We start from the raw sequence: 10,564 nt of genomic DNA, 5'->3' as shown, positions 1-10,564 counted from the left end.
GGGGGGGGGGCAGGGGCCGGGCCGGCTCCTCCCCTTCTAAACCCGCCCTTGAAGACTTTTTGTTTTTTAATGTATAAATAAAAATTTTCATTTGTGTCAATGACTTATTACTCAAGAAGAGAACCACACAGGACAGATCAGTCCAGCGTCTAACTCCATCTAGAACAGACCAAGCCAAACGCTGGGCCAATCTGAATATACCCATCTTTAAAATGCATTGATTACTATGGGTTCCCATTTTTTAAGGTGTATTTGTCTAGCAATATTATTTTAATAAGTTTCAGTCGAATAGATCAATTTTTTATTTTATATTTACATTGAAATATGCTGGGAAAACAGTTATTGTTTATTCAACCACTATAGACCGATTGCTACACTTGCCGCTAGTCCCTTATTATTTTTTTTTTCAGCTTCAGTTGAAGAATAGATCCATTTTTTATTTTATATTTACATTGAAATATGCTTAAAAAACAGTTACTGTTTATTCAACCATTATAGGCTAATTGCTAGACTTGCCACAAGTTCCTTATTATTTTTTTTAACTGTAATTTCACTAAATTCACTGGGTAACACAATTAATGCCTGGGACCTATTTTTCTCTTTGTTTATGTAAAGCGCATAAAGGCAATTTGATTGTATTATGTGCTATATAAGACTTACATTATTATTATTATTATTATTAATTAACTGGTTGCCTGTATAGCTGGTTGTCTGTAGGCTTTATTCAGGTATTCACTTTGAAAACACTACTCACCTTATATATATCATGAATCGACTGACTGATTCTGTAGCCCAATACCTTGACACTCAATCATGTAGCACGTGTCTTTCCCTGCAACAGGTGTCACTGTGAACTTAGCCTGAAATACCAATCATTTAGGTCATGAGTTGAACCTCTCCTTGTGGGAGTGTTCCTGTTATAAAGAAGTGAACCAATAACTTTTATTTAATATTTACTCACTCAGTTAATTCTCCCCCACCCCCTTGCAAAAAAAAAAAAAGATATCAGTGTGAACAGCTTGGTTTGCATTTGTCCTAGTCAAATTACGCAATCTGTGTGATAAGTTTAGCCAAAAGTTCGTACCCAGGAAGAATAACAAGGCTGGTTTCACTGAGGCAAAACATCTGATGTGAAAATGCATCGCTAAACTTTTTACATAATGTACCATGATTTGATGGACGATACTGACACTCAGAACCTACAGCATATTTAAATACTAGTGTAAGCAGGTCCAATGTGGAACAGACTGAATTTACTTTTTTAAATATATTTTGATATAAGTATTTTCTTAAACCATTACATTAAGTACAATCTTAACTTTTACTTACAATTTACTTTTACTTCAGTATTTTTAAAATGAAAGGTTCTTTCTTAATATAGAAACAATACATTATTATTGGTTATACATACAGTATGGTACCTGTCTCTTATACACATCTAGATGTGTATAAGAGACAGTTATTATAAATATAATGGAATAAGTGACTTAAACTAAACAATAGAATAAATACATTTCTTTGAAATGAACAAAATCTTGAGATTTTGTACAGAATAAGATTTATATAGTTATCATGGTATTATACATTTTAAAAGACCATTATCTCTCAATTTTAAAGGTCAGAGTTCAGTTTGCTAGAATGAATGTTATGACGTCAGCCACTGTGAAAAGTAATTTTTCTCGCCAAATCTTTGTCTTAATTTGGAATTTGCAACAATAAATCTCGGCTTTCATTTTCACTTTTTTGAGTGGGGCTAATTTCACCAATCAACTTCTTGACTTTGCTACCTATTAAAGAAAAATGTTTTGGAACAATATCACTTTCATTGTGAATCTTCATAAATAACAATCAGTATTAAGGTAATGATAAGATATTTACCTATAGTGATTTATATAGATATATGATACAAATACAGTAAGAAGACATAGAATATGATACAAATTTGAGCATAGAAAAAGTACAATTAATTACATAATAAGCAACAAAATTATTTTTGATAATTCATATCGTCAACAAGTTTTAAAATCCTGCAAATATGTTTATTGTGTTAATCCTGGTGTTTGCAATAGTGTTAAGTTTGCCATTTTTTCCAATATTTTACTACTGTTTATAATTTTTAAAGTGATTTTTTAATTGTAATATCTTCATTTTTACATGTTTTACGGTTTCTCCTAGGAGAGGTTAATAAATGGTTGATTGATTAAATACAATGTGTTAAAAATAAATTTTCCATTTGGGAAAACTACATTCATATTCTTCGATAAAGATAATGGTTTTTAATTTACATCACAGCATTTTTGAAGTAGCTTTTTAACACCAAATCATTATCCCTTATAGATGTAATATGTATACCTGATTTAAAATTAAATAGGATTTAGAAGGGTTATAAAAGGTTTTATTTGCGGTTGGATTATTTACACTGTGGTCACAGGAGATGTCAAATTTTACTTCTTTTTGGAAGTGTGGAGTAGTTAACTTATATTACATTCTTAGTTTTTATCGACACAAGGTCAGTGTGTTATAGGGGATACACTGCTATTTCACAAATTTTCATTAAACAACCTTTATAATAATGTATTGCCTTATACTAACTGTAAGTTGTTTTTTTTATTGTAGAATTGTATGGAAAATTTAGTGGTTAAGATGCTTGCCTTCTAATAGAGGGATTTAGTGATGGGCATCATGTGACCTAACTTGGGTGTTGGATATAAACAATCCACTGACACAGCGGTGTTTTACATGGAGATTTTTTTCGCTGCCGTCCCGTGTTTATTGCTGTAAAGATCATCATAATTCCCAGTAAACTTTATCAAATTGATTAAAAATTAAACTTAAGAATTCTGTAATGTTTTTCATGTATACCCAAGTTAAGTCATGTGACTGCCTGTAAACGATCATCGCTAAATCCCTCAATTCCAAGTCCTGGGTTTAATTCCTGTGACAGCTCACGACTAAAAACAACTCTGGTCCCTAAGCCTCATTAAGAGACTTAGTTTATAAAGCATCCTTCCAAGTGTACTTGCTGTTGGATGTGAAGAAAATAAATAAAACTTTCCGAATAATTTCCACGGATAAAACATAATAAACTTTACCTTGATTGGCAACACTCCAGCTACAAACGCGCGACCAGAAATGTCAATAAGATGACCTGGGTTAGTGAGATTCAATGGTTTGATGCACTTGACTGGCTCACAAGAAACTATGATTGTCCCACCACCTTTAGGGAAATAACCCCTATGAAAATAATTATTAAAAATTACTCATTAACTTATGCTTCTTCTTGATATTGTCATTTTGAATTCTACCAACTTTACTTGCTAACCTGTGGTAGCAATGAATTTACTAACACCACCAACAACGACCACATCGTCACCAACACCAAAGCCACAGTAGAATGAATCAGATCTTCAACTCTGGACCCCTGAAAAATGTTGTAAAGATTACTTGTTTACCTTTTTATAACATCAACCTCAAATTTTATTCCAAGTCGCTCTAAAATAGGTTGACAGACCTGGAGAAAAAAATAAATTAAAATATTTATTGATTTGATATTTTCCAGAAAACCATTACAATCTTACAATCACAAGAGAATTGCGAAAAGAAAAATAAGTGAGTATCAAAACTACTAAAGTACAATTGGATTTTCAAGGAAAACTTGATAGACCTCAGAGGCTTATTTTATTGGGGTATTATAAAAATAATTGATTTTGTTTATTGCTGTTTCATCAATGCATTAGCTGCAATAAAATTACCAATTTATGTATTAAACATCTTTCAACAATATTTCCTTAGGTAGCAACACCACAACACTGGTATCAAATAATATCACCACCAACTACCAAAATCAGTCCCACCATCACCAATAGAGTACAACAGTTGTGTCGTCACAACACCCTTTGTTGTCAACCAGACGGTGGTTGCCATTCATTACGCCAGAATGACTTCACAATCTTAATGGTTTAGAATAGGCTTTCTGGAATAGACATTTTAAAACCTAATAATTTACCATCAAAATGAACTAAAAACACAAAAGCTCACATTATATTAGTTATCGAACACACATTTAATCAACTGAAACTTACAAAGAAAAATTAAGATACAACATCTTAATAATTACGTTAGAAATTGGGATCAATGGTTGGTCAGTGGAGAAAATGGCGTCCGGTTGAACAAATTTTGTGTCGCCGATAGCAACGGAGTAGTATCACGTGGTATTGTGACGTAACACTGTAGTACTCTATACCACTAGCAACATCATCATCAGGATACCATCGATATATATACCATCAATTGAGGCATAATACCATACCATGAGACTGTAATCGATCTGTGGTGCAAACTCTGCATTAGTCCCGCCTTTGAAAGTGGCATGAACAGCACCATCAGCAAACAACATCACAGGTAAAGACACTTGTAATAGCAAACAGGTACTCCTAATAAAATAAAACCTCAAAAATAAAGTATGATGTCATGCCCTGTAATCGTCAAATGATTAATGTGCTTTTACGATGATGCAAGTTTTTGACTGTCATCCTTCTATGCTAACACTTTTATGTATGTGGTTGTCATGCAAATGCTTGTTATTTGAATGTGAGCAGTTTTTATGTGAATGGTTGTCTTGTGGGATGATTATCATCAGGTGATTGTCATATTAGCATTTATCATGCCAGTGGTCATTATGTAAGCAGTTGAGTGGTTCTCATGTGAGCAGTTGTTTATGGAAACAGTTTCCATGGGAGGGGTTGCCATGTGAATGGTGTATTGTCTAAAGAGTTGCTTTACTTTGGATTTTCCTCACCCAGCTGTATGAGTATCTGCCTCATATGATCCTTTACTTATGTGACCTGGACTGAAACTTATGCAGCTTGATCCCACTTCAGCTCCTGTTAACTTTCCATTGCATAAATTCCCTATAAGCTTCATTCCACTTAAATGTTGTGGTCTGTTAAAAGACAATTATATGAATTATCAGTAATTAATTTTCTAATAATTATAGGGCAGTATTGTAACATATTAATATGAATTTCCTATGACTTTAGCCAAGAGTGCAGGACTCACAGGCAGCTTCATTTGTTTGGTTAATTAACTGAGGGAAATGTGACAATTTATTTTATAAATTCTCTAACTTCAATTCAATTCTGGTTTATTCAAAAATAAAATGGAATTGCAGACAACTGAATTGCATCAAATTTACATAATTAAAATATAAGCCTGACATACCGTAGACCTGGTTTACTCCTATTGGCTCTGATGTTGTTTATTACGATTGGTTGTTTGGTTAAGCAACTGAAAGCAGTTGACATTCTCAAAATTTGTCCTCCCTGGGAAAGCAAGAATAAGAATCACGGTACAATAGTTATGTGTAAACCTGTGAAACTATATGAACAATTAAAATAGATTTATTGCCGTTTTAGTTTATTGTTGCACTTACACCTTCCATAAGAGCGCCATCAATCACAACACTTGCTGCTGCCATGGTGACTTGCATTCAGTTCTTAAATAAAAAAGTTTGAATGAAGCCTTATCAGTTCTGCTCAATTTGATCAGGTATGTTAAATTAAAGAACTTACAGTTAAAACACATGTTCATAACATAAAGAATGATTTTCAAATCTAGAGTGACAGCTGTGATTCTTGGCACTATATAAATGCAGTACTGTATTCTTAAAAATGAAGTGAGTGAAGGAATAAGAACTGATGGTATGGGTTAATCTATTTCAACCATCTTTATAACTTCCAATATCAGAGAGCTGGTATTAAACAGTACTCTATATCAGCCCCGGCCCCTTTTTGGAAAGTTAAAAAAAAAAAAAGAAAGAAAAAGATTAATCGCCTAAAATGCCTCAGAGGTTATTTTCAGACATCTAGAAAACAAAAATTTTCAGAGGGGAATATCCCAAACCCCCTAGCCAAGGGTGGTGTTGTCTGGATCAGCCCTATTTTCAGGCCCCTTTTTTATAGGGCAGTATTGTCACATATTAATATGAATTGCCTATGACTTTAACCAAGAGTGCAGGACTCACAGGCAGCTTAATTTGTTTGGTTAATTAATATGTAATAATAGAAAGGCATATTGTTGGTCAGATAAACTGTGTGGTTTTCATTATCGGTAACTGAAGTATTATATTATAACATTATTAAACTAATTAACTGGTCCCTTTATGCACATGGGCACATAGGCCATGCATGGGCTTAGTGTCCCATCTGAAGAACGGTCGAGGTACAGTTAATAAAATAGACACAATCGGCGACCGGGAATCAGATAACATAAAAAAAAAAACTGGCCACATGCAAGACAAGGGCCTAGCATTTCTCGAAAAATCTCAATATTTCGGACCAGTATCTTTTGGAGCATTAGCAAAACATTCTCAAGTTTAACCTTCAATCAATTTGGTATAGTTTACTGGCGTTCCAATCAACATCAACTAATTCTAAACCTCCTAGGCCTAGAGATCTATACATAGGCTAATGTTCTTTCGTCTCTACCGAGGTGGTGGGCATGGACTCTCGCGCTGTCTGTTTACAATTTTCATCCAATTAATTATAAAATAAGATCATATTCAAAGTATAAAAATAAATACAATAATATTTTCTCAATAAAATTAAATAATTGTGTTTAAATTATTTAAAAAAATTAGAAAAGTATATAAATATATTTAACACAAGGCAAATTATATCTCGCTAAATAATATTATTAGAAAAAGACACATTTACAGCAAGATGGCTGCCACCTGTCCGACGATTAGATTGGGAGTGCACAGACTTATTCGAAGATCCCCACGGGTACTTACTGTGTGGTTTCCATTATCGGTAATTGAAGTATTATATTATAACATTATTTAACTAATCTGCCAATTGTTTTACTATCTAGCACCCATTATTTATCACTAGACCCAGGCTAGGCCAGCACGGGTGTCACCGCCAGGCCAGTACCTCCTTGTTCACACGAGAAGAACAAGTGAAATGCCGCCGGGCCGTGTGGTGGGTAGGAGAATGCAAGTAGGCCTAACCTAGTAGACTATCTTTATTAAGATAGTCTCCTAGGTTTGCCCTATTTGTACTATTAATTACCTTTATAGCAACGGAAAAAATGAAAAAAAATGTTACTGAACTTCGATTGATTGATTGTTTTGATCAAGATTTATTTTGATTTAATGTGATTTAACTGATTGTTGATTATTTTAATTCAGGCTACTCATGGGATTGGGAGGCCAAATGGTGTTTGCTGCCATCTTGAGAAATCACAAAGTAGTATTATTCAAAGACATTGTTTATTCAAGAGGTATCTGCACACTTCAAATGGTTAGTAACTGTCCCTCAATGGGTTTTTGTTTCTTTTTCTGTGTCACGTCAGTTGCCCATGTTTTTATTCGTCTGTCAAGTACCAACTGAGGGACATTTTCGAGTGTTCAAGGTAAAAACAAGTCTGCATTCATGTTTTTAAAATTTATATTATTCATTCCTGAAGGTGAACATATATTTAAATATATATCTTTAAGAGGATGACTTCTGCATCATTTTCTTCAAGGATTGCTTCATTCACACTTAAGCATGTGGCTACATATCTTATAGAAGACAAATTATGTAGACTAAAATTATTTATTAGGATGTGCACTGAGTTTTAAGTATAAATAATAAGAACGTTAATCCAAAAATTGACAAGGCCATTTTATTCTACGTTTCACTTTTATTTAAGCATATAAAATAAAAAGGCCTTGTCAATTAAAAAAATTATTTATCATATAGTTTATATGTTGTTTTTTTATATTTCCAGTGAGCTTTGGAGAAGTGGTACCATTCAAGCTTTCTGACATTGGAGAAGGCATTGCAGAGGTTACCATCAAAGAATGGTAAGACCTTGCCTCAATCCCAAAGTAATCCCGAAGTAATCACAAAATAAAACAATTAATTTATTATGTATTCACTAACAATGGTTTGAACCATGGAGCTATTAATTAGTGATGTAAATGGGTATTATGCACTAATTAAGAAATGCTACCATTTACACAAGAAGTCTAGGAAACTCTTTTTTATGCCCTACATGAAATTGAAACTGTATGTTGGAGGTCTTGTGTTTAAATCACAATGTGTTTTTTTCTTCCCCCCACCCCTTCATTTTTAGGTATGTTAAGGAAGGTGACACAGTAGCTCAGTTTGACAGCATTTGTGAGGTACAAAGTGACAAAGCTTCTGTAACCATAACAAGTCGTTTTGATGGGGTCATTAAGAAGATGTACTATGAAGTGGATGATATAGCTAGTGTTGGCAAAGCCCTTGTGGACATTGAAATAGCTGGCCAGTCAGGTAGGATTATAATGATAATTGTAATTATCATCATAATCAGAATGAGTCATTCAGACCAATATAGGTTGTTGGCCATCTTAAATTTCTATCTACTATAAACCTGAGCTCAGCCATTGACATTGATAACAGTTGTAACGAATGTGTTCATAGATTGGGTAATATTTTTATAACATCCTGGCAACAATGGCAGCCCAGAGGTGTCTGTGTATGTGTAGTTGTTGGTAACCATGCTGAAATTAGTCCAGGGAGTAAGGCCATTTTGTTTAGACCTGACGGTGTAGAGTGTGTTGAATAATAAATGAATTTTGCTATCTGGGTTCACATACATCTAACAGACCATTTGATATGTTTCATGGTCTGTTATAACAGTAATAAGGACAATGACTACCGTATACCTATAATAAAGATAATTAACAATAATATTATATTATGTGCTGTATCTAGCACATTTTATTCAAAAATTTGAATGCAAGGCCCTATATAGCCCAACATGTAACACATGCCTGCCACACACAAGAACCAGATATCACACCAGGTAAATACCATCATCAAACCTTAACATCATTTTTATGTGTTTGTTTACTTTCAATTCTATTAATTATTTTATTTATTTATATATTTTTTTCTTTACTTAATTTGATAAAGTATGCGTTCAAACAACCTTAAATGTCTGTGTATTTCAACATCCACTGTCACCCAAGGGCATACCTGTAAATGTTGCCTGGTGAGGTTTACGGAATTACCACACAGCTTAAAATTTAATGAGACATTTAATGATGTGCACATATCTACTGTAAGCAGAAAAACTAAACTAAATTTTCAAATAAATAATAATCATTCAAAAATTCCCATTATTACAAGATTTTTAAAGGTTTAGGACTGAAGTATTAAATTAATTATGGCGGTTGGAGTTATCAAATAGATTTTCATCTGTTGAGTATGGCATATCTAAGTGGATGGCACTCTCAGACTTAAATTTTAATTTAATTTTCTTTTATCCTAGTTTTAAAAATATCAGCAATTTCAGGGGCCCAATTTTTCCTCTGCCCCACCACAAAAATCCACCCCTGGGTAGCAATTCATAGATAAATTATTCATTTTAAATTATTCAAATCTTTATATAATAGATAAAATGATACTAATATTACAGTACACACATTTTTAACAGTTTCAAGCAATGTAAGTTGAAAGTGTATTTTATTCTTCCACTTTGTAGATACTGGAGATGTTGATGTGGATGAAGCGAGCGAGTCTAGTAGTGATGGAAGCAGTGTTGAGTCACCAGCTCAGGTTAGTGACAGATACAGCAAGAGAGTTATTGCAACACCAGCCGTCAAGCGTCTTGCCATGGAGCACAATGTAAGTTCTGCTAATTTGCGATGCACAGGCACAACCAAACATTGTCCTGCAAATTTTCTAGTGTAAGCTGCATTCACGAAATTTTAACTAAACTGAATGTTAGCGTCCCTATTCTTACACACTGATTCCATTTTCTGATTGGTTCGGTACTGTGGTAGGCTTTCTTATCGGAAAATACGGATTCGGTGTGAATGCAGGTTTAACCTTTTTAAGCTACTATTGTAGTTTTGGGCATTGAAGCTAAATATACAAAGAGAAAATGAATAAAAGAATAAATGAATACTAAACAAAATGGTTATAATACAGTAAGATCATCAACAAAATTCTCACAAAATCCTATCAGTGGTAGTTTAGAATTTTAAAAATGCTTATTGGTTATAACACCAACATTGTTTCAACTTTTATATTTAGATCAACATTGCTGATATTGAGGGGAGTGGAAAAGATTATAGAGTTCTAAAGGAAGATATTCTAAAATACATTAATATGTCTCCTTCAACAACCTCAGATAAAGGTAAGGCATGTGTCATTTGAACTATGCTATTAAACAAAAGATAGAGTAAGTATATGGAAATCAAAACAGAAATTCAATTAAAAGCTATTATTAATTAATTAAATAATAATAGTGTAGATCTGTATAGCGTTGGTATCCATCAAACAAGATGCTCATGGTGCTTGATGTGTGGACTAGGAACTCGACCAATGACTTCCTTCGCCCCTAAGGGTCCCTTCATGTCTGTGCTACCCGGTAACTCGGTACCAGCAACTCCCGTCGTACACCACAGGGGCTGTCTGTTCCAGTACACCGGGGTGTTCCAGTACACCGGGGTGTCCCTCTACTCGTCTTGAATGATGTACTGGGTTCTTTATAGTCTGTCTCTTATACTCATCTTCTGTGTATG

General features: G+C 33.7%; 2 protein-coding genes and 1 long non-coding RNA gene across 5 annotated transcripts in view; 1 reads left to right on the top strand and 2 right to left on the bottom strand.

Moving 5' to 3' along the window:
• LOC117115398 overlaps positions 1–1,374 on the bottom strand; it is a 3,376-nt gene extending 2,002 nt beyond the window's left edge. The window contains exon 1 of the long non-coding RNA XR_004446549.1: positions 755–1,374. This is a non-coding gene — a long non-coding RNA (uncharacterized LOC117115398). The remainder of the gene's footprint in view (positions 1–754) is intronic.
• A 1,655-nt stretch (positions 1,375–3,029) lies between these two features.
• On the bottom strand, positions 3,030–6,549 carry LOC117115396 (RNA 3'-terminal phosphate cyclase-like; the record flags this gene model as incomplete). The annotated part of the gene is made up of 7 exons (XM_033259167.1): positions 6,460–6,549; positions 5,432–5,494; positions 5,221–5,321; positions 4,799–4,942; positions 4,310–4,433; positions 3,453–3,511; positions 3,030–3,234 (listed from the first exon to the last, which is right to left on the bottom strand). Coding segments are annotated over exons 2-7 (690 nt in total), but the record flags the coding sequence as incomplete, so codon positions are not given.
• Positions 6,550–6,697: 148 nt separating this feature from the next.
• The window catches only part of LOC117115395 (lipoamide acyltransferase component of branched-chain alpha-keto acid dehydrogenase complex, mitochondrial-like), an 8,957-nt gene continuing 5,090 nt past the window's right edge, over positions 6,698–10,564 (top strand). Inside the window, exons 1-6 of one of the 3 annotated variants that reach the window (XM_033259164.1) lie at positions 6,698–6,809; positions 7,190–7,301; positions 7,774–7,849; positions 8,122–8,303; positions 9,520–9,662; positions 10,074–10,176. In XM_033259164.1, coding sequence (XP_033115055.1) covers positions 6,720–6,809; positions 7,190–7,301; positions 7,774–7,849; positions 8,122–8,303; positions 9,520–9,662; positions 10,074–10,176 — 706 coding nt within the window. In that variant the 5' untranslated portion in view covers positions 6,698–6,719. The remainder of the gene's footprint in view (positions 6,810–7,189; positions 7,302–7,773; positions 7,850–8,121; positions 8,304–9,519; positions 9,663–10,073; positions 10,177–10,564) is intronic. The other 2 variants (XM_033259163.1, XM_033259165.1) reach the window with 2 other exon arrangements.

This window comes from Anneissia japonica, unplaced genomic scaffold (assembly GCF_011630105.1).
Source record: "Anneissia japonica isolate Jap-2015-1 unplaced genomic scaffold, ASM1163010v1 scaffold287704_len1198815_cov201, whole genome shotgun sequence".
NCBI lineage: Eukaryota > Metazoa > Echinodermata > Crinoidea > Comatulida > Comatulidae > Anneissia > Anneissia japonica.
This window is presented reverse-complemented; position numbering and strand designations above follow the sequence as displayed.